This window comes from Gymnoscopelus braueri, assembly GCF_963280865.1.
Source record: "Gymnoscopelus braueri genome assembly, chromosome: 14".
Lineage (NCBI taxonomy): Eukaryota > Metazoa > Chordata > Actinopteri > Myctophiformes > Myctophidae > Gymnoscopelus > Gymnoscopelus braueri.
In genome coordinates this window covers 17,638,704-17,662,895 of record NC_137619.1, presented here as the reverse complement: position 1 = coordinate 17,662,895, position 24,192 = coordinate 17,638,704, and the positions used below count along the sequence as shown (strand labels likewise).

The following is a 24,192-nucleotide window of genomic DNA, read 5'->3' as shown; positions in this document are numbered from 1 at the left end:
ATTCCTGAAATAGTGAACGAAGCGCCAGGATGAGAAAACTTACATTTATGAATTAAATCCTGACCCGTCCCTCTTTTTGCTCGTACACAGTCCCCAGACCCCCCACCCCCCGCAGCAGTCCCGCACGGCACTGCTGCTTATAACAGCCACCGTATATTACAGAGTATGTCTGACTCTGAATTACATCATTCATGCAGGGTGGCCATACGTCCTCTTTTACCCGGACATATCCTCTTTTGGGGGGCTGTCTGGGGGGTTTTATAAAATCCTTCAAATGTCCGGGGTTTTGAGAGTTTGGGTGATATCCCCCCCACTTCTGGGACGAAGAAAAAAGAAAAAAACTCAGACGATTTTGTGATTTTGCTTGATATTGTTTGATAGCGAAATAAATCATGACTGATAGACAAGAAAGAAGACCCTTCACAGCTAATAGAGAATTAACATTTTTAAGAATCGGTTCAGAATTAAATGAGTACGGCTATAGTTAAAGCGTAAAGTGTCCTCTCCTATATTCAGTCTATATATAAATACAATACATTATTTTAAACATAATCTTTGTCACAGTAATTTATAGTAGTCCATGCACTGCATTGAGGCATGCAAGGAGAGAAATGAACTATCAGCTTTTGAGACAGAATAAGTGTGCACAATATATTACAATGTATATCATTGTATTATGCTTTATATCATACAACGCCATAAAGCCAGTGGCTTGTTGCGTCTTTTCTGTTAATTTACTGTGTGTGTGTGTGTGTGTGTGTGTGGGGGGGTGTGTGTGTGTGTGTGTGTGTGTGTGTGTGTGTGTGTGATGCGCAACGAGTGATCGGCGGGGGCGAAGGGGGGGGGGGGGGCAGCCGGTGTTTCGGCATGGTTTCGGGTTTCAAGCATTGTTTGTGTGGCCACATGTGGAGGAGGACCATACGTCACGGGAGAAGGGAAAAAACAAAAAAAAAACGTGTACACGTGATGCGGAAGTCTGCCGCGGAGGAGCTGTGGAGAGTGGTCGAGCGTACACTTGATGTACACTCGCTAAATGCGGAAGTAGAGAGCCTCCTTGGCTCCTCCACTCGTCTCCACTCGCCTCCTCCAAGAAGCAACTGAATAATTGGACCCTGACTACTTCCGGTTTGAATGAGTGGCCGAGATTTTCGGGTTTGGAATTTGGCTACAGAGACACAGAGACACACACACACAACCCGAGCACGGTTGCATAGTAAGCTCCACTTGGGCGGAGGTGCGGCTTCGCCTTCCGCGTTCGCAATAATAACTAGAAAAGTGAGCTCCTCGGAGCACAGGTCTCCACCAGGCCGGGTTGCCTTGCTAGGGCGCACATAATTTGGAAGGCAGCCAATTGGAATGTCATACTTGACCCCAGAGATAATGTTGTGTACCGATTTCTGTGAGTTTTGGACAAAATCTGTTAAAATAGTAATAGCGGGGGCCTATAAAGTTGCATTATGATAAAAAGAATCGAGGGAACAAAAGATGTTGATTGTACGACATACAGTTCAAGAGTAGGCCAAAGCGGGTTTGAGGTTCTTCCTTGGCTTAGTGGAGCTGGGCGTGCAGAGTTTCACAGCAATCGGGCGCTGCATTCATGATGTGTGGCATTTTGTGCGAAACGGGCCGCTCCTGCAAACTCTCGAAGCCAATCTTAGCCAATTAGGATGAAATATGAAAAATCCGACAGATCCGTCTTGATCACATCATTATAGAGATAATGTGTACCGATTTGCGTGATGTTTGGACAAAATCTGTAGGAGTAATGTCAGAAATTTGTTTTGCCTAAATCTTGCCTGGTGGCGCTATAAAATGGTGCATTTATATAGCCTTTAATCAAGGCTCTTTACAATGATTGTGCGTGACATTCAGCCACTCTCTCACACACATTCACACACCGATGGCGGAGGAAACCATGCAAGGCACCAACCTGCTCACCGGTTGCAATTAGGGGTTCAGCGTCTTGCTCGAGGACACTTTGCCGCTGTAACTCTGGGGGGAGCCCGGGATCGAACCGGCCCACTCTTACCTCCTGAGCCACTAGAGGCCGACGTGGAAAATGTTGGGGCAGAGGTTTTTACTTGGCCTCCAGGAAGTCATGTGTGGATGTGTTGAGAACATGCTGGACCAGCACAGTATTGTTATTAGCAGTTTGTGCGAGGTGAAGTCAGACATGCCTCTGGCGTTTGAGCGGTTGGTAACACTGTCTAATGCAGTGGTTATCAAACCAGTGGTCCGGGGACCACCAGTGGTCCTCGATGAGTTTATAGGTGGTCCCCGGCTAAATGATGGAAGAGTTGGTAACCAAATGGACCCTTATAGAACTTCAACTCTTGAGAGCGTAAAATGTAGCGTAAAAAAATGAAAACAAATGGACCCGTAAGAGTTAAATTATTGTGAAACATCTGCATTACTTAATTTACAATAAACTACACAATTAGAGAATGTGAAATCATTGTTATCTTGAAAAAATCTTATCCAACAATAACAACATATTAAAAGTTTTGGGTCTGAGAGGCTAAGTATCAAATGGTGGTCCGTGGCTCAAATGGCGAATAAATAATGGATGAAAAAGGTCGAAAACCACTGGTCTAATGATGCATCTCAAGGATTCTCCATTCATATCACTTGTGTTGGAGGGGAGGATGAAGCCTCTCACACACGCCCAGGTTGTTGAATAATGAGACAACTTGGTGTGTGGCGTGTTTAAATGATCAATATGGTTGTTGGTCACAGACACACTCTCCCCATAGTGTCTCTCTGTCTGGCCCTGTTCAAGCAATCTTTTATTATTTCGAGGCCAAAGTAAGACTCTCTTTTGAGAGAAATATAGTATAAATGTTCAGAATTGTACCATTTCATACCGAGATTTTGGACTAAAAATAGCAATGCTGTAAATGCTGATGGTGTGATGAGCAAAATGGGAGCACTGCATCACATTTGAATATTCATTTATTTCTTAAAGATCCCTGTGGTGTGTTTCATTGATTTGTTTGCTGTTATACAGCAAGCAATTGATGATTGAATTGTGCTGAACTGGCATTCCATTAAGCTTCTCTACAAGGACAATATTCTCTCTCTCTCTCTCTCTCTCTCTCTCTCTCTCTCTCTCTCTCTCTCTCTCTCTCTCTCTCTCTCTCTCTCTCTCTCTCTCTCTCTCTCTCTCTCTCTCGCACAGTCGCTCTCACGCACGCACACACACACACGCTGGAGAAGGGGGTGGGTGGTGTCACTACCCATCTTAACCACAAATGGCCATAAATAAGACAGAAAGGTGGCCCCAGATGAGAAATTTATGACCACAATCTAATCAGAGATAAATCCGTATCTCACAGCGACGTATTGACGAAATGAATAATTTATCAAACATTTGACTAAAGCCATTTCCATCTCCTTCCCCATTTCTCACCAAGCTCACCGTTCTCTCTCTTTTATCTCTCCGCTATACACAGGATCCTGAGTAACAACAAGATCGCCATGCTGAGGAACGGCTCCTTCTACGGCCTGTCCGCCTTGGAGAAACTGTGAGTGTTACCATCATCTCCAATAAGCTCCCTTCTGCTGTTCATACCTCCCTAGAGCGTTCGGTTCTCAAAGTGGGGTCCGGGGACCCTCAGGGGTCCTTGGGGGAGGGGGGGAGGGGGGTTCCAGGGGGTCCCCAGCAAAATGTGCAAATATAGCATCAAAATGATTTTAACCACCTTTTATACTTTGTCTATTTTTGAAAAATCGTGAAAATGTGTGCAAACCTTTGAATATTTATATTTTCAAGCGAACATTTGTAACTCAAATCTTTGCTTCTGGGGGCCGGGGGGTCCCTGGAACGAAATATTTTACAATATTTAAAAAAATATGTATTTAAAGATTTGCACTCATTTTCACCAGTTTAAAACAAAATAGCGCGCTATGAGCTTGTATATCTGCTATTTTTGAATAGCCAAAGAAATCAAAAAATTACACAGATACTTCCCCCGGTCTAAATGGGTTAAATTAACAAAAAGTGCTTGTAGCGTTTACGCTACAGGAGGGCCGGCCCTATACTACACTATAAACGCCCTACTCCCCCTCCAGTCATTGCACTCATAACCACAATTGCCACAGTAAACGTCTTCCAGGGGATCATATATACTGTAGCATTGTGTATAATGCTATAATTTAGTGCACGTGAGCAGACTTCTTGCAGTGTGTGGAGGAATGGAGCCAGCCAGCCTATACTATGCGGATGACACCACATCCCCTTCAGATGAAATGACCCCGAGGGGAGCACACGTGATGGCCTGCATGGTGATGGCTTCCCCCGGTCATTCTGGGCTCGCCTCTTGAGGGCTGTTATTGATTGGTTTTTGCCTTCACCCCCACCCCCCCCCCCAGCCCCCTGGTCACCTGATGCGCTGATGATGCTCTGCCTGATGGCTGATGGGTACATTAAGCCACGCTATGGGAGAGGAATTATCAGAGTTAAATGATCTCCGAGGGACCGTATAGTATGGTGTTGGGAGAAAACTGATAGGAAGTCATTTGAGTGGCTGCTCTGTCTGTCTGTCTGTCTGTCTGTCTGTCTGTCTGTCTGTCTGTCTGTCTGTCTGTCTGTCTTTCTCTCTCTCTCCTTCTCTCCTGCTATGCACAGAAGTATGCATGCATGCAAGTTGCACAAACACTCACTCACTCACTCACTCACTCACTCACTCACATACACACACACACGCATACTCACTCACTCACTCACTCACACACACACAGCCGACAGCGATGATGCCTTTTGAATATTATTACAGTCAGTTTGTCGCCGTCTCCCTTCCTGCCTGACAGTTAATTTAAGCCTGGAATATAATGTCAGCGGAATAATTCTGTGCCATTCTCCTCCTCCTCCTCTCCTTCTCTCTTATCTCCCCCTGGTCCTGTCTGCCGGTTAGCCTATAGAATGATGTCGCCTGTCTCATGGGGTCTTATTAGGGCCATTATGGCCACTCCGCCTTCAGCATGCGGGTCTGCTGGCCTGAGAGAGGGATGATAGCTGACGCTGAAGGGAGATCCAGGCGAAAGGTTCCATGGGTTGTTTCAGGCAATCTTTGACCTCTTTGGGCCACGGAGTGTCATCCCTCCCCCTGCCTTCCTTTGCCATCACTCACCTTCCCTCACTACAACCTATCCACAGTGGTGTAAAGTAACTAAGTACATTTACTCAAGTACTGCACTTAAATACAATTTTGAGGTATTTTTTACTTTAGTGGAGTATTTCCAATTTTCAATACTTTTACTTTTACTCCACTACAGCTCTGAGGAATATATTGTACTTTTACTCCACTACAATTATTTGAAAACTTTAGTTACTTTTTAGATTTAGCTTTTTATTACTAAACAGCATTAACCACTTAAGGTCTATATATATTTCGGCTATTTGAAAATAGCCTTGCTACAGCTACGCGTTGTGAGCTTGTAGATCTGCTATTTTTGAAACATTTCTATGCATTTTGAAAACTTGAAATGGGACATTTCTGCACGATGAGTACTTTTACCTTTGGTACTTTAAGTACATTTTGACGCCAATACTTTTGTACTTTTACTCAAGTGCATTTTGAATATTGAACTTTTTACTTGTAAGGGCACGCTCTCACCAAAAGTTGGCTGGCCGCTGTTAAACGCAGGTTGTGCGCGGCCACAGTTTTTTGCAGCCAGCGGATTCAAAAAAACGGGACTGACGCGCCTGTCACTCACTTTCAGGACTCTCCCCGTAGCCCGCACCGCCTTCTGCCTTGAGCACCATGGTGCTTCCTGAGTCTTGAGACGGTCCGCCTTCCACTCACCCGATTGGACAGAGGGGGAAAAGCAGCTCCTGCCTCCAGCAGTTTTATGCTTCAAATGGACAAGTCGTGCAGAGCAGATAAACGCAAGGTCTGCGCGACAGGCGGAAAGATCCGCTCTTGCGTGAATCCACGCGTTTACATTGACAATGCATTGGCAGATTCTGCCCCAGAGGTAAAATAAAAGTGCGGTGAGAGCGCGCCCTAACAGAGTATTTCTGCATTGCAGTATTGATACTTAAAGTAAAACATTTGAGTACTTTTTCCACCACTGCTCACTACAACCTATCCATCCTGCCAGCTGTAGCGTGTTGGCATCAGGATGCCTGTCGCTGGCGAGGAGTGCGCCTGCAGGTGCCCTTAGCAAGTGGGTTGTGTCGGCCAGCTGTTCCCGCGCCTCCCGCAAGTGTCTGCCTGTCTGTCTCGTCCGTCTGTCCTGTCTAGCTGGCGCTTAACCCATTAAGACCGGGGACGGACGCACCCGTGTCATTTTTAGATTTCTTTGGGCTATTCAAAAATAGCAGATATACAAACTCATAGCGTGGCACCGAGTGCCCCCCCCAGAAGCACAGATCGGTTGAAAATGTTCGCTTTAAAACAAAAATGTTTGCTAACTCCTCATGCGTTGAAGGAAGCATGAGCTGAGTTCGGGGCTCTCCCCAGGCTGGCAGAGGGAGAATAGCGCCCAGGATTACACGCGTGGGCATTGGCACTGGGTGAAAAATAGGGGTTACAAAATCGTGGGATTTTTTTTTTTGAAAAAATACAAAATAAAAATAAAAATAAAAATAATATATAATAAATAAATATTATAAATAATATAAAAATATTCTCCAAAATGTCTCCAAAAAATAGCCAAATAAGTCTAAAATGACAGAAGATGCTTTCCCGGTCTAAACGGGCTAAAGGGAGCGCGGTGCGTGGGCGGCGCGGTGAGTGACAAGCGTAATGCTCGTGTTTGTTGATGCCGTTCGGGGCTCCAGCTGTGGAATCACCACACCGTTTACGGTTGCCCAGCCTGTTAGCGACGATTGGCACATTAGAGTGGAGACTGGATGATACCTGATGTTTACACAGGAAGTTACCTGGCAGGTACAAGGGCTATATGCTGGAACTATGTTCCACTGAGCCACTTATAGCCCATTTAAACCGGGAACGCATCCGTGTCATTTTTAGATTTATTTTGGGCTATTCAAAAATAGCAGATATACATGCTCATAGTGCGGCATCGAGTGCTTGTAGATCTGCATTTTTTTTTTTTTAATCTTGAAATGTTTTGCAAATCTTTGAATATATATATATATATGCGTTTTATTTGAACTCCGATCTGTGCTTCTGGGGGGTCCCTGGAACAACATATTTTGAGATGGGGGTCTGTGACCAAATACATATAATTTTGGGGGTCCTTGACATGGAAAAGTTGGAGCACCACTGATATAGCAACATAAACCTTTTTTGTTTTTCAAAAAACTGTAGAATATAAATTATATTCAAAGATTTGCACACATTTTCAAGATTTTTCAAAAATAGCAGATCTACAAGTTCATAGCGTGGCACTCTTTGGCTATTTTTGAATAGCCAAAGAAATCTTAAAATGACATGTGTTCCCGGTCTTAAAGGGTTAATATGGTACGATTTGATGTACTTTGATTGTTTTTGCGTGGGATGCGGATTCATCCGCAAAACAAAACCACAAAAACCAATGTGATTGGTATTATATTGATAAGTGGGTCATTCAGAGGAACAGAAAATGTGAATGTCCCCAATTGTCCCTTTTATCCGTTTGTTGTAACTCAGAGAGAGAGTACAAATGTAACCAAATGGACCCTTTTCAGGTACATTTGGTTACATTTGTACCCTCTCTAGATTTAAATGAACTGAGTAGTTTACTGCAGTGGTTCTCAAACCTTTTCATGTCAAGGACCCCCCTAATTGATAAATATTTGGCCGCGGACCCCCATCTGAAAATGTGTTGTGCCAGGGACTCCCAGAAGAAAGGATTTGTGTTAAAAATGTTCACTTAACGATTTTTTATAAATATCAGATCTAAAAAAAAATATATATATATATCAGATCTACAAGCTCAAAAATATCAGATCTACAAGCTAAAAAATCCACAGATCTACATCTACAATCTCTCAGATCTACAAAAATATCAGATATACAAGCTTGTAGATCGAGCTTGTAGATCTGCTATTTTTTTAATCGCCAAAGTATAAGTGGTTAAAATGATTGTGATTGCTATATTAACTACCTTTTGCTGGGGACCCCCTGGAACCCCCCTCAAGGCCCCCCGGACCGCACTTTGAGAACCAATGGTTTTTACCGTGTCTTTTTCCTCTTCCATTGTGGAGGTTTGCCTTTACAGTACGGCATGTTGGACGCTGGCCTGAGTCCCCGCAGAGGGACACAGGCCTATTAACCGTCAGCCCAAAGTGGGTCAGATGGGAGCAGCTAGAGCATGTGAACAAAGCATGTCACTGTTCTCTGCTGCTACAGGACAATGGATCCAGGTTTTCCCCTTCGCCACGGCTTCACTTGTTCTCTCTGCACTATAGAGGACGCTGCAGGGTCCAGGTTTTCCAGCTCACCGTGAATTCCCATGGTGGAAACACTGTAAAGAATCTGATGGCGTTAGGCCGTGTGTGTGTGTGTGTGTGTGTGTGTGTGTGTGTGTGTGTGTGTGTGTGTGTGTGTGTGTGTGTGTGTGTGTGTGTGTGTGTGTGTGTGTGTGTGTGTGTGTGTGTGTGTGTGTGTGTGTGTGTGTGTGTGTGTGTGTGTGTGTGTGTGTGTGTGTGTGTGTGTGCGTGCGTGCGTGCGTGCGTGCGTGCGTGCGTGCGTGCGTGCGTGCGTGCGGCACGGCAGTGGTTCTCAAACGTTTTCATGTCAAGGACCCCCAAAATCATATGTATTTTGCCTTAAAAGAATATAAATATATTAATTCGCACACATTTTCTCGATTTTTCAAAAATAGCAGATATACTAGCTCATAGCGCGGCACTCGGTGCCGCGCTATGAGCTTGTATATCTGCTATTTTTTTATAGCCAAAGTGTAAAACAATGTTTTTTTTTTAGCTCAAATCAAAAAGTGATACAGATGCGTCCCAGGTCTTAATGGGTTAATTTGCATGCATGCATACATTAAGATTTGGATTTGCATCAATGAAATGAAGTCTGCTCCCACCATAACTTGAGCAAAGCAAAAAACCTAAGCAAAATGATTGGCAGGAATGAAAATAAAATCAGTTAATAACCACTTTCTGCACTCCTTGCGAGAGTTGCGAGGAACTGGATTCGAATCCGGCTCTCACCACCAGAGTCATGTCTCTGGATGAGGCAGTGCCAACGGTATACTGTATATATATATATATATATATATATATATATTGAGAGTTCTAATCTTTAAAAAAAAAATCAGCTGACACATCACTACTGTGTGCTATAGAGGTGTCATTGTAGTGAAGGAGGAGAGTGCATTGTGTGCCTGAGAGAGAGAGACGATACATCTTCCCACTCATCATTTATAGTTGGAGCTCCCAGGTGTGACGCTATAGCTTTATTCTCGCCTGACTGCTTATAAGGGGTTATTAATCCGTTGAGGCCGGGAACGCATCTGTGTCTGCAAGCTTGTAGATCTGCTATTTTTGAAGAAAAAAAAAGAGTGTATATATATATATATATATATATTTTTTTTTAAGTGAACATTTTTAATTCAAATCTTTGCTTCTGGGGGGTCCCTGGAACAACATATTTTGAGATGGGGGTCCTTGACATGAAAAAAGTTTGAGAACCACTGATATTTTAGCAACATACATTTTTTTCAAAGAACTGTTAGGATTTAGAAGACATTTGTAGAATCCCCAGAAGCAAAGATTTGAGTTAAAAATGTTCGCTTTAAAAAATACATTTTCAAAGATCTGCACACATTTTCACGATTTTTCAAAAAATAGCAGATCTACAAGCTCGTAGATCTGCTATTTTTTTGAATAGCCAAAGAAATAAAAGAAATGACACAGACGTGTGCCCGGTCTCAATGGATTAATAGAGAACAGCTTGGCCTATATTGTTTGTCCTTTTGACCAGAATGTATTCATCTGATTCCGGAGGAGTGGAGATCGAGGAGGATGCACACCTGTGACAGACTGAATGCCTCCCACCACCTCTCTCTACTTTTAACGCCCGTTATATAGCGTATCAGAATTCTGTGTGTGTGGGGTCCGCAATTGCTCATTCTGGGAGTGGTGCATGTCTGATGTGTGAGGGAGTTGTCCTCCAAAACAGAAAACGCTGGCCGCCTGCTTGCCTTTCACTCCCACACAGACGAGGAGGCGACGCTTACTCGGTCTTGCTGAGGTGCGTGTCTCCTTTGCAAGGGGATTGATGAGGGGTGTGGCAGATTGCTGAAGGACAGATCATCTGGCTTGGTGACGCATAAGAATTTACACTTTGGAAATCCTGAGTGTTCACTTAACTCAGAGAATGTACAAATGTAACCAAAGGGCAAGTGGTGTAAAGTGACTAAGTACATTTACTCAAGTACTGTACTTAAAGGGGAATACCACTCATTTTCAACATTGAACTATGTCTTTAATGCAGCAAAGATCGTCGGGAACGGGACTCGAACCCGCGATATGCTGTCAGGCTACATTGGAGCCTAGGTGCCCGGACCGCTGCGCTAGCCGTCCGGGCCTGAATATGTTATTTTAAAGCAAACATTTTTAACTCAAAGGGGTCCTTGGAAAAAATATTTTGAGATGGGGGTCAGCGGCCAAATACATATAATTTTGGGGGTCCTTGACATGACAAAGTTTGAGAACCACTGATATAGAAACATACGTTTTTTTCAGAATACTGTTGGGATTTAGAAGACATTTGTAGGCTTCAGGTCTTAATGGGTTTACATGTGTACACTCAAATGGATGAATGAACACTGAGGATGTTGGAGGCTGAAGTGCAGACACAATCTGAACAACGTGGAGGTGGCAAAAGGGAGGTTATCCTCAGAAGGGTCAAGGGTCGAGAGGTTATCATCGGGGGCAGCTGAGAAAGGAGGGGGTCCAGAACGTAATTGAGTCATTTGAGAAACTAGTATTGATTACAGAGGAACAGGCACAATTTAAGACTTCATTTATATGCAAGCAAAGTCAATACGCCACTCACACGTATGGGACGTGCGTGTCAGGCAATATGAATTTGTTCCTAAGCAAATTACTTAGAAAATAATGGTTAGATGATGACATTCTAAATTGCAAATCGGTTGTTGCTATTGGTGATGTTTCATTGTTAGAGGACGGTATAGGGTATGTGATATTTTTTCAGGTTAAAACAAAACTTTTAAATGTTAAAAGGTTAAAGCTATATCCTATGATAGTACATGCTGTTCAGTAACAGGGGGTCTCCCCAGCTCTTTAATAAACAGAAAATACATTTTCAGGTGGGTTGCCCATTTCAGCCAATCAGCTTCAATTTTAGTGTTCCAGTTCTAATTTGGTCTGCCCATTTATTTGAGTCATTACTTCCAGTTGTACTTGTTCATCCTGTATCCTGTATGAGTTAATTGACGTTGGTGTGACTGACCACAAAGCCTTGGTTTTTAATGCCCCCCCCCCCCCGCCCTACCCCCAAGTGCTCTGCTCCTATTAGTGGTTCTCAAACTTTTTCATGTCAAGGACCCCCAAAATGATGTCAAATGTATTTGGCTGCGGACCCCCATCTCAAAATATATTGTTCCAGGGACCCCCAGAAGCAAGATTTGAGCTAATGTTCGCTTTAAAAATATGTATATTCAAAGGTTTGCACAAAGATTTTTCAAAAATAGCAGATCTACAAGCTCATAGTGCGGAGAGTGCTGCGCTATGAGCTTGTAGATCTGCTATTTTTGAATAGCCAAAGTATATAAAAGGTTAAAGTGGTTACAATTATTGTGATGCTATGTTAACTATTTTTTCTGGGGACCCCCTGGAACCCCCCCATGGACCCCTGGTGCTATAGATCACGTGTTTTCAACTCCAAATCCGCTATAGTGCTTTTTGTAATGCCTTTATAACTTCCCCCATTTTCATGTTCCTCTGGGCAGCTTACTGATAATACTGATATCGATGTCATGGTTGACAGTTTTAACAGCAGCTGGCTGACAGTCCTGGAATCCTCTATTGCACCGTTCAAAACTAGAATCCCAAAATACGACCCAAATCCATGGCTCAATGAGCACAAACCCGGGTCAGTCAAGAGAAAACGCAGAGAAGCGGAACATAAGTGGAAGACAACTAAACACCCTGATTACCACATTAATCTGAAAGAACTCATGAAAACTTATACCAGCAGGCTGTCATAAATGCCAAATCCCAATACTACTTAGATATTATTATACAAAATAACCAGCAATAACCCCCAGGACCCTGTTCTCAGTAATCAAACCCCCGGCCGCTCATCAACTAGAACAGTGGTTTTCAGACCAATGGTCCGGGGACCACCAGTGGTCCTTGGGGGGGGGGGGGGGGTGTACCAGGGGGTCCCCAGTGAATCATTTTAACCACCTAGCTTTGGCTATTCAAAAATAGCAGATCTACAAGCTCACAATGCGTCGAGCTTGTAGAGATTTTTATACATTTGAAAACTTGAAATGGGACATTCTGCTTAATGAGTACTTTTAGTTTTGGTACTTTAAGTACATTTGATGCCAATACTTTTGTACTTTACTCAAACACATTTTGAATTCCGGACTTTTTCTTGTAACTATATTTCTATATTGCAGTATTGATACTTTTACTTAAGTAAAACATTTGAGTACTTTTTCCACCACTGCTTATTTCATCTCACCTGGACTACTGTAACGCCCTCTACTCAACTCTCACCAAGGGATCCATACATATACATACACCGCCTGCAGTTGGTGCAGAATGCGGCTGTCAGACTCATTGCTGGGACTATAGGAGATCAGAGCACAGAACCCGGTACTAGCTGCACTGCACTAGCTGCCTGTCACCTTTAGAATAGATTTAAAGATGTTATTGTTAACTTTTAAATCTCTTAACGGCCTGGCACCTCAATATCTAGCTGAGCTGCTGGAACCCTGTGTGCCTGTCGTTAGCCTGAGGTCCTCTGATTCGGCTTGTTCCCAAGTCTAGGCTATGGAGACCAAGGGTGACCTTGGTCACATTGCCATCAGGGCCCCTAGACTCTGGAACAGCCTCCCAAAATTGGACCTCAGGCTCGCTAGATCATAACCATTTTTAAATCTGAATTAAAATCCCATTTTTATAAAAAAGCAAAGTCAGAAATTGATGCGTAGATATTCCTGGCAGGTGTTGCTGTCTTGTCATCCTATTTTTCTTTATTTTCTTCATTTACTATTTGATTTTATGTTGTTAAGCACTTTGTAACTTTGTTTAAAAAGGTGCTGTATGAATAAAGTTTATTATTATTCTCACTCCTGATTGGATAAATTGGTATCCCAACCTGAAGAGGCATTTTCTGTTTACTAAACAGCTGGAGAGACACCCTATAGCAATATATTATTTTGATCACTTTGGAGTGCATTTTTTTTTCATGACCATTGTTAACGTTTAATTAACTGTTAACCTATAAGCTAACCTATTAAAATGTATTATTTAGAATTAATTATTTTACTCAGGGCCCAAAATCAACCCCCACCAGGACTGCATTTGAGATCGTGAAACTGCATGTGCTGGAGTGATTTGTTGTCACAATCTACCAGATCTGTCATTGTGTGTGTCGTCGACTCGTAATTCTCGATCGATGCAAAACAGAAATATTAATTTAGGTCATTTTAATGCAAAGCAGTTTTATTTTGCAAAAATACATTGTTTTGAAATGACAGCTTCATCACAGCTTGTCAACCTCCTGAAGTGCACTAGGTTCCTTCTTTTCTTGCAATACATGTATAAGGCAGTGAATCATAACAATTGTAGATCTGCTATTTTGGCTATTTTTACTATTTTTTGACTGAGACTGAAATCATAGAATAGTGGTTAATCAGACCAATCAATTTAATCAATTATAAAAAGAGATATTAGAATTATTTTGTGTGGGTTTTTTGTTTAGTTTTGGTATTTTCAAGCCTTCATTTGATAGAGATAGTGGAGAGAGACAGGAAATGGCGGGAGAGAGATGGGGAAGGACATACAGCAAAGGGCCTCCAGTTGGATTCAAACCCGGGTTGGCTTCACAAGGAGTCCAGCTGCAATGTTTTTTTTTTGTGAATTTTGTGAAATTTCCGATATTAAAACAGAGGCTGGTTGTGTCTCAGCCAATCACCTTCTCGGCTATGGGATCGAAATGCAACAGCAGCACTGCTTTGTGTCAGCATCCACACACTGTGAGGCATAGTGAGGCAGTGCCGAAGCACATTTATGTTACTGCATAGCAGCCTATTTATTCATATACATATTTTAGTGTACTATTTAAGTTTAAAACGAGGAATTTGTTATTCACCGTCCGGCCGTCATCCTGAACTAGATTCAGAACAGAGTAGTAGCCCTTAGTGTCCAGTAAGATTGAACTTTTAGAGACTTTTGACATAAAAATACACATTCCATCTATTATTAATTATATCTCCGCGCTCAGGATGCTGTTTTCACGATCCGCTATCCGTTCATGGAAATTCCCCGCTGTTCCACTGTGACCCTCTCCGTCGCTCACCTTGATTTGTCCATCCGCTCAGCAGCAAAGAAAAAAAGCAGTGTGTTGTATTTTGCTGCACATTTTTATGCCTTTTGGAAGCCGGTAGAATCGTCCGTTTGAATGTGGCATGTTTTTTGAAAAACACTTAGAAAACAACAGAAATTATACGTAGCCTGCGAGTTAGTTCTGGCAGCATACACTCGAGAGGTTACATGCATTGCTCATTCTATATGGCTGTTTACAGCGTCATGCAAGATCCTTACGTCATACACAGACGTGGCAATCAGCTGTCCAATTGGGCGGGTATTTAAGTTCTCTTGAATCGGGCATTCCATCCGGTTGTGTCTTCTAGCTTGTTGTCATGCAGCGTTTGCTGTTCCTGGCTGGTTGTTTGGTTGTTGCTGGAGCTACTGCTACTTGCTATCATGCTTCCCAGAAGCTGCTGTTGTTTGCTGGTGTAACTGCTTCATGCTACTTGAATCATGCTTTCTGCTCATAAGCTGCTGTCTATTATAGGCTACTGTGAAGGCCAGGTGGTATGGCGTCGCGTTTGTTTATCTACTAAGGCTGCTGTGTTCTTCTCTATGCTGCTGGGGGAAAAAAAAAAAAAAAAAAAAAAAAGCTAATATGCTGTTGATGCTAATGTCATTGTTGAGGTTTCAGTGGTGGTCTGGTGCCGCTGGTTGTTATATGATACTTGTTCTATTACTAAAAGCAAAGCAACTTAAATTGTAGTGAAACTGCTCCTTGCTAATGTTTTCAAAGTTAAGCTGAAAAACAGCGGTGTTTAGCTCATCCAGCAGAGCTTTCTGTTGTGTCCCTCCGGGCTATGGGGCCTCATCTCATTATTAGCAACATTGGCTGGTTTTCTGTCAAATCGCTTATTGGTGGTTTGGCTTATTTCTGGGGAAAAGTTATTTTGGGATCGCTTTCTTATGTGGTTCTGTCATGGTCCCCAGATTAATGTGTAGTTAAAAATATACATATTCCAAATATTCCACTTTTATCACAAGATTTCGAAATAGCAGATCATCTACAAGCTCACTTTAGGCTATTTCATTGACAATGCATACATTAGGATAATACAGGTTAAATACAAGTATTTTCGTGGTCTAGGTTGGCTGATTTCTCTCAAACCGGCATCACTGCACGTATCAGTGATCAGCTGTTCAGAGCAGAGAAGGAGAGAGAGGTCCAATAGTTAGTGTCACTTATGCAGTGCATTGCTCAAATCTTATGTTTCATATAATGTACTGGTTAAAAACGATTAATGCACAGTCTGGCCGTCATCTTGAGTGGGATAAGAAAGTACACTTGTGGATGAAGAAGAGCTAGTGTGTGTTCTTGCGCTTCCAAACATGTCGTGGTTCACTGATCAACGTCGAGTGCGTGCCCTCCGGGCTATGGGACTGCAAGCATAGACGCAACATAGGGACGCAACACAGTGCTGGGTTGCCATGTCCGCTTATTATAAGCACAAGTTATAACTAATAGTCATTTTTCTTGATCTCGTTTTAGTGTTGCAGACAGTAGTCTGCGGATTTACTTGAGTAAAGCAGCATAGCACCAGGTATCTCAGTGTAGGAATTAATAATGTTCAAGTTAATCTACAGTTGGTAAAATATATATATATAGGCTATTTATATTAGTGATTCATTCTTTCAGCAGTTTTTCAAATCTAGGAGACTGCATTCAAATATGCTGTAAAGAGAACTTATGGTTCATGGTGCATAATTTTATACTAAAGTAGACTATAGTGTGCAGTATGGCCATTATATTGTGGTAATATATTTTATGTTGCAGCTAGTATGTGCTAATTGGTGGCTATAGCTATTTCCATCTGATGTAGCCTACATTTTCTGGTAATAATTTGCTCTAAGATATAGTGGAGGCTGGTAAATTGTGCAAATCAAGTAAGTAATGGGCTATTATACTGTGTTGGCTGCAGTGCTTGGTTAGATGTAAGCTTTGGTTACATTCTAAAGTTCCCCCTGTGCTATTGTATTGCAAAGCTAATTAAGCTATTCTTGCTGTCAAGGTGATATACATTTTGCTGCTTACACCTTGGATAAGAGACTGGTAGGTTACAGGGATTTTCTTAAGTAAATCTTGAAACACTTGAAGGAAAACAACTGCTTTTCTTTAGCAATAGCAGCCCATCTAAATGGTCTTTGTTATATTAAAGATGGTCCAGCAGAGGGCATTCATGCTCTCAGGGCATAAAGGAGGGGAGCAATTTATGAGGGCACTCATGTCTTATCTTGGGATCAACATATGTTCAGATCCCCGGATGTAATGCATTCTTATAAAAGCGGTTGACAATTGATGTCATGTTGTGTGACAAGCTACAGGAGTAAAGTTATTGCTACCAGATAAATGGTGGGGCTCTTCAGTAGAGTCATGGTTGATGGGCATTTCAAAGGTTCTTGGAATCCAAACTTAGTTCCGTTATTGTTGTTATGAAGTTATTGGATAATGAATGGTATGGTCATTAATTAAAATCTGCTCAGGAGGCAAATATTTAATGTTATGTTCTTTAAATGGTGGCTTATCATTCTTGGTATTATGTTGGCGTGGTTCTTCTTGCAGTCTCGTAAGCAAGGTTGCAATTTTACAAGCATGTAATGTAAAGGGAGTACTGGATTCAGATTAAATATTGTTGGTACTACTAACTACTATAAGTCGATAACCATTGCTTTCATCTACGTGGAGTCTAATCTAAGTGTATATCAAGAGTTAGTCATGCATCTTGATTTCTGATGTTTTATTTCTATGGAGGGACATTTTATGAATATATCTTAAATCTCTCATTGGAAGCTGCTTCAGTATTCTTAGTTAATTAGAAGTCAATCTATGGTTAGATGGGGCAGTCATAGATCTTAGCTGTTAAAACACAGATCTTAGTCTGTTCTCACACAAGCAGCATTATGTTTTATCTGTGGCTCATTTGTTCATCAGGTCATGTCCCATCTTCAGTTTAAGCTTTAATTCAACAGAACAAATTTTAACCATCTGCATATTATCAGTTGGTGCACAGATCAACCGTTCTGAATAAAATGGTCTTTGTGCCATGTTCGTCATGTGCGCTAAAATGGGGAGTTCTTTGTTGGCTCAGGATGTAATGAATACAAGTGTTGTAATAGCTAAATGTAAATGGTAGTTCTGTTATTACCATGCATATCTGGTGGTCGCTGGGTGAAGGTAAGGTGTAGCGTGACTTCAAAGTCATGTAAGTTTTAAATGTTTCTTTAGTTGGCACTAAAGAGTTAAGCTGGTTGCTCAAACTCAAACTCAAAAAAGTGGCATCATGGTTGATGCGGTTGGTTTGCATCATGGCTGATGCGGTTGGGTAATAGCATCACGGTGATGCAGTTGGCTTGCATAAGAGTTGATGCGGTTGGGGGCATCAGTAGGATGCGGTTGGGGGCATCAACTCTTAACACTAGGCATGTTAAGTTTATGTAGTATATTCTTCTATGTGGCTATTAGAGGAATGGTTAAGTGCTGCCTGTGCATGGCAGCTAAGGCCTTTTAGTTCACATAAAGTTAGTATGTCCTCGCTGATCCCAGACGCTGGTCTGTGGTGGATGGGATATCAGCTTGGTCAATTGGTATATGGGTTTGAGAATTCACCCCACACATAGTTTTAGTTCACATAAAGTTAGTATGTCCTCGCTGATCCCAGACGCTGGTCTGTGGTGGATGGGATATCAGCTTGGTCAATTGGTATGGGTTTGAGAATTCACCCCACACATAGTTTTCCTATCATATAGAATAAGGCTTACGGCAAGCGTAGCCATGGCTTCACATTCAAGTTCACATAATGTTAGAATATCCTAGCATGATCCAGAATTGCTAGCTGCATATTCGTCACTGTCTCCTGAAGGAGTCTATTGGGATATCTGCTAGGATGAATCGGTGAGCGTTCACCGTAGGGCGTTCTTGGTTCCGCGTGTTGGGGGTTATGTTAGAATATCCTAGCATGATCCAGAATTGCTAGCTGCATATTCGTCACTGTCTCCTGAAGGAGTTTAGTGGGATATCTGTTTGGATGAATCGGTGAGCGTTCACCGTAGGTCACGCGTGTTGGGGGTTGTTATGTTATGGTATATCTATCTCCCTGCTCTTAATGGTTAATGATGGCCGTATGATTGTACTGAGCAGGGAGAACAAATATAGCAGAGCCTGAACGCCAAGATAAAATATTACTTCCACACTTGTATTCTCATTCTATTATATTGCTTAAATATATTCGGTCTATAATATTGGTTCAATCTATTCGTGAGTTATCTGACAGAAATTATACGTAGCCTGCGAGTTAGTTCTGGCAGCATACACTCGAGAGGTTACATGCATTGCTCATTCTATATGGCTGTTTACAGCGTCATGCAAGATCCTTACGTCATACACAGACGTGGCAATCAGCTGTCCAATTGGGCGGGTATTTAAGTTCTCTTGAATCGGGCATTCCATCCGGTTGTGTCTTCTAGCTTGTTGTCATGCAGCGTTGCTCCCACCACCACCCCAGCACCACCAGTGGGCTCTGCTATTGGTCTGTTCCCCATGGGGGGTTGTTATGTTATGGTATATCTATCTCCCTGCTCTTAATGGTTAATGATGGCCGTATGATTGTACTGAGCAGGGAGAACAAATATAGCAGAGCCTGAACGCCAAGATAAAATATTACTTCCACACTTGTATTCTCATTCTATTATATTGCTTAAATATATTCGGTCTATAATATTGGTTCAATCTATTCGTGAGTTATCTGACAGAAATCAGAGAAAATTTTACTTTTGTGAATCCTTTAACACATTGGGTGCCAGAGGTTTATTAAAATATTATACTTTGAGTGCCAGGACTTTTTAAACATTTTGAACCTTTTTCAAGTAGTCACAAAATATTTTCAGTGATCACCGTCCTCACGGTGATCCCCTCATTACACACATACAGGTCTCGTACAATCGGGGGGAAAAAATTTAAAACATTCGGAAATCCATTCCATAGTTGCAGCCAGTTGAAAATAGTTAAATTAACATTGTAAAAAAAAAAAGTGCACAGGAGCCGAGATACAGGTTTTTGAAGTCATAAGTTAACCAGGAGGTGGATTGGAGTCTAAATCTTGTAGGAGTGATATTTCCTGTTGCTTTTTAATTTAAAAAAAAAAAAAAAAAAAAAAAAAAAGTAATTTTTTTTTTTTTTTTTTTTCAAAAACCGTATATATACGGTTTTGGCACTCAACGTTAGTATGCGCAAAACCGTATATATACGGTTTTGGCACCCAATGTGTTAACATGAAAGGAGGCGAGCTTTTTTTTTGTGTTCACATGATTTCTGGGTGTACTCTTCTTCGGTAGCCTCGATCTCCAGGCTTTTATTTTTTAGTTTTGCTCAAAAATAAGAGCCTGGACCAGCCTGTTGACGTTCCTGGAATAGAAAGTGTTTAATTTCCCCAAGAGTGCAGTGGGCGTCGCTCTAAATGTTGTGACGTCAGGGCTCTCATTGGAGGAGGAGGAGGGGCACGGGGCGGGGGCTGACGGACAGATCGGTGAACCAATGGGATCTCTCAGAAATGTTCTCCGGAGATTTTGAACCCGCCCCTCTAGACCAGATATCAGACACGCTAGGGCAGCCTACTTCTTCGGTGGTGCTTGGATCATTCACAGGATCATTGGATCATTCACCCCCCCTCCCACCCCCCACAAAAAAAACAATCAATTACGTCCTTGGCAGTGAATTATAAGACAATAATAAATCCTGACGGCTAATCAACCCCCCCCCCCCCTCTCTCTCTCTCTCTCAAAAGGGCCTTTCAAACCAAGGCAGCCAAAACCCGACCCTTGCATTTTAAATCATACCCTTTTGATTGACTGGTGATATGAACATAACTGACACAAAGGAATTAATAACCAGACTGTGGATTACACATTTGAATGACAGCAATCAAGTTCAGAATGAAGTGTGGGATCCTTACGAGAACGGGGGGCATATAGCCTATGCGAGTGGCTTGGAACGGACGACGGTCCTTGTTCCAACCTTTTCTGAAAACGCGCACCCTGCTCAATTCAACATCTTGCCCACTCTGCTCCATGCTTTGCTCCCACTTCGCTTGCTCTGCCACGGATATGCTTGACAACTGTGAAAAAACATGTATTTAATCCATTAAGACCGGGAACGCATCTGTGTGTGTCATTTTAGATTTCTTTGGCTATTCAAAAATAGCAGATATACAAGCTCATGGCGCGAGACCGAGTGCCGAAGCTATGAGCTTGGAGAGCTGCATTTTTTTGTGGAAATCGTGAACATTTGTGAAAATCGTTAAAAATATGTTTTTTAAAGCGAACATTTTTAACTCAAATCTTTGCTTCTGGGTCTTTGCTGCTATCAGTGGTCCTCAAACTTTGTTCATGTCAAGGACCCCCAAAATGATACGTATTTGGCCACGGACCCCCATCTCAAAATGTGTTGTTCCAGGGACCCCCCCAGAAGCAAAGATTTGAGTAAAGAATGTTCGCTTAAAAAAAATACATATTCAAAGATTTGCGCACATTTTTACGATTTTTCAAAAATAGCAGATCTACAAGCTCATGGCACGGCACGAGCTTGTAGATCTGCTATTTTTGAATAGCCCAAAAGAAATAAAAAAAATTACACAGATGCGTTCCCGTTCTTAATGGATTAATGGTACAGTATGGCGCTCCACCAGGTGAGCCACGTGCTTCTCGGTTATTCTATTAATCGTAAAAAAGTAATCAATAGAATAATTGGTGAGAAAATAATCAATATTTGCAGCCATATAAATCAGTTCTGGAGTATAAATCAAGCCTTCTCCGTGTGAGCAACATGATCGTGGCTGATTTACTGAGTGAGATTGGGAGAAACGGAGGAGACAAAGACCTCCTCTTCGTTTTTTCCCTTTAGTGCTGCTCTGATGTCAGGGCTCTGGTGCTCAAGGCTATTCATCAAGTGTGCTTTTCATTGACTCCCAAAAAAAGAAAGCGAGAGAGATAACTACTTCTTCAAGTAGCCGCCGCTGGTGGAACGGTGGAAAAATGATACAGTTCAACAATTCAACAGGAATGTTCAACCATTATCTATTATAGCCAGTTGATTGATTGTTGGAGATACATTTTAAACTTGGAAGTTGTTTTCTCTTGTCTTATTTCAATACAATAAAATAAAATCCTAAGAATAATATCAAAGGAATCTCTGAGAAAGAATCTCCTTCGCTTGGTCCTTGACCTTTTGTGTTCTCTGACGGGAGTGATTTGCATGGAGCAAAGATCAGTGGTTCTGAACTAGGGGTCGTATTTCGTCTCTGTCGGGCAGAAGCCTTGTACCTCCATATTTAATCTTTTATAGGCTATACTGTAGATTTATTTTCACTGTTTTTGAAAACTATGAAATGCCCCAAAATAGGGACGCCATGTTGGAAGTGATTAAGTCAGTCTGTGTGTTTTATAAATAAATATTTAAAGGTATAGGGTAAGTGATATATATATGTATATATATTTTTTTGTTAAAAGGTTAAAGTACTATATTCTGATTGTAATCATTGCTAGAAAGCCTTTGTTCGGTCACAGGGGTCTCTCCAGCTCTTTAGTAGACGGAATATAAATGCATTTTCAGGTCGGTGACAACATTTAAGCCAATCAGGAGATGCACTGAAAATGCATCTTCTGTTTAATAAAGAGCTGGAGAGACATAGGAGACTCCTTTTACTGAACAAACACTATAGCAATGAGTACTATCAGAATGTAGAGCTATTTAACACTTATTTTAACAAAAGTAAATCACTTACCCTACCTTTTAACCAATGAAAAGATACAGACACAGATACGCACACACAAGAGCGTGTGTGCGTGTGTGTGTGCGTGTGTGCGCCCGCGTGCTTTTGGAACCTTCCAGTCAAGTTGCATTGGTAAATAAGTGTCATCTTCTCTCCCAGTTTTGCGTTCCTCCACAAGTTTAAAAAAAAAACCCTCTAAAGCGTTCTAAACATCGCTCATCAAGCTGCCAGGAATAAATTGCACTCCAGCAGATATTCTTCAGAAATGCCTAATCGCCGCCACCAGAAGGGAAACAGATTGTGGAGGCCCGGAGTTGGCGCGGAGAGACTCCACTCTTTAAAAAGCACTGGATGATTTAAACTGATTTCTAAGCATGCCCTAAATATTTATAAACAAAAATCAACCCGTCTTTTTTTTTTACATTACAGAGTTTGTTGACCATTTCCAGTGGGCTATGTGATTATGCGGTACATCTTGCTTGTTAATTCATATAATGCAAGGCCTTTTCCTTTCTAATGCTTTGGCAGCGCCATGGTTACGAGCCTGTCTGTCACAACGCATACACACATTGCTGTTTAATCCATTAAGGCCGGGAACGCATCTGTGTCATTTTAAGATTTATTTGGCTAATCAAAAATAGCAGATATACAAGCTCATAGATGAGCTTGTAGATCTGCTATTTTTGAAAAATCATGATATATATTTTTTAAAGCAAACATTTGTAAAATATTTTGTTCCAAAGATTTGAGTTACAAATGTTCGCTTTAAAAATATATATATTCAAAGATTTGCACCCGTTTTCACAATTTTCTTTCTTAAAAAATAGCAGATCTACAAGCTCATAGCGCGGCACTCGGTGCCGCGCTATGAGCTTGTAGATCTGCTATTTTTGAATAGCCAAAGAAATCTTAAAATGACAACGGATGAGTTCCCGGTTTTAATGGATTATTTGGACCGTGCCGTCTAACGACGACACCCCCCCCCCCCACGTGAATGAGATTTCAAAGCATATTTATTCTACAATCCAACAGTAGGTGGTTATCCTTCATAATGAGCATTTGGTCCCGTTTGCGGCGTCTTGACGGGGACATTCCCTCAAAGCGAGCACAAATTGAGCCATAAATATTCATGTCTCCAGACCATCAACATGGACTACTTGTCAATATGTGTGTGCAGTGCCTATAACGAGCTTGTCTAAAAGGCTTGATTTCTACATCGTTGTGTGCTGTGCTGTGTCGCGTGGCTGCTGCGGCGCGCTGTGAGCTTGTAGACCGGCTATTTCCGCTAAGCGACACCGGTCCAATTCTGAACAGTGGTGGAAAAAGTACTCAAATGTTTTACTTAAGTAAAAGTATCAATACCGCAATGTAGAAGTGCTCTGTTGCAAGTAAAAGTCTGGAATTCAAAATTGACTTGAGTAAAAGTACAATGTACTTAAAGTTGTACAATGCAGAATCACAAATAACGATTTTTAGCAACCTCTGCTGGTCACTACCGTCACTGCATACAATTTCCCTAGTCCTCGATTACCCAGAATTCCATTCGTTTTCACCGGAAGCCGGAAGCGTTTCAAAAAGCGATCTTTTAATTGTTTTATACTATCTACGGATCGTTTCTCTTAGCCAGTGGAGCATTAGTTACCATGAGCTGTGCTTTCTTTTTCTGTTCTTTTTCGATCTTCCAATCCTACATTATCTTAAAATCAGCGTGAGGTTCCTTTTTGTTAATAGCGCGGTAGTTCCTGGCCAAACAGGAAACCGTTGCGGTAGTTCCTGAGGACGTCGGCCACGACGTCATGACGTTGGCCAGGAACGTCATTTTCCCGGGAAAGTCCCCCCCGTACACGTTCAATAGAAAATATATAAATAAAAGGCTTCCGGGGGTGAAATTCACGGAGTGGGTGTTGTGAAACTTTTGCCACTCGCAAAAGATATACAATTTAACTTTAGTTTTGTTGA

At 41.8% G+C, this 24,192-nt stretch overlaps 1 protein-coding gene across 1 annotated transcript in view; it reads left to right on the top strand.

The window, feature by feature from the left end:
- Positions 1 to 24,192, top strand: part of adgra1b (adhesion G protein-coupled receptor A1b) — a 270,459-nt gene that overhangs the window by 26,164 nt on the left and 220,103 nt on the right. Inside the window, exon 2 of the mRNA XM_080450479.1 lies at positions 3,453 to 3,524. Within this exon, the coding sequence (XP_080306605.1) occupies positions 3,453 to 3,524 (72 nt within the window). The remainder of the gene's footprint in view (positions 1 to 3,452; positions 3,525 to 24,192) is intronic.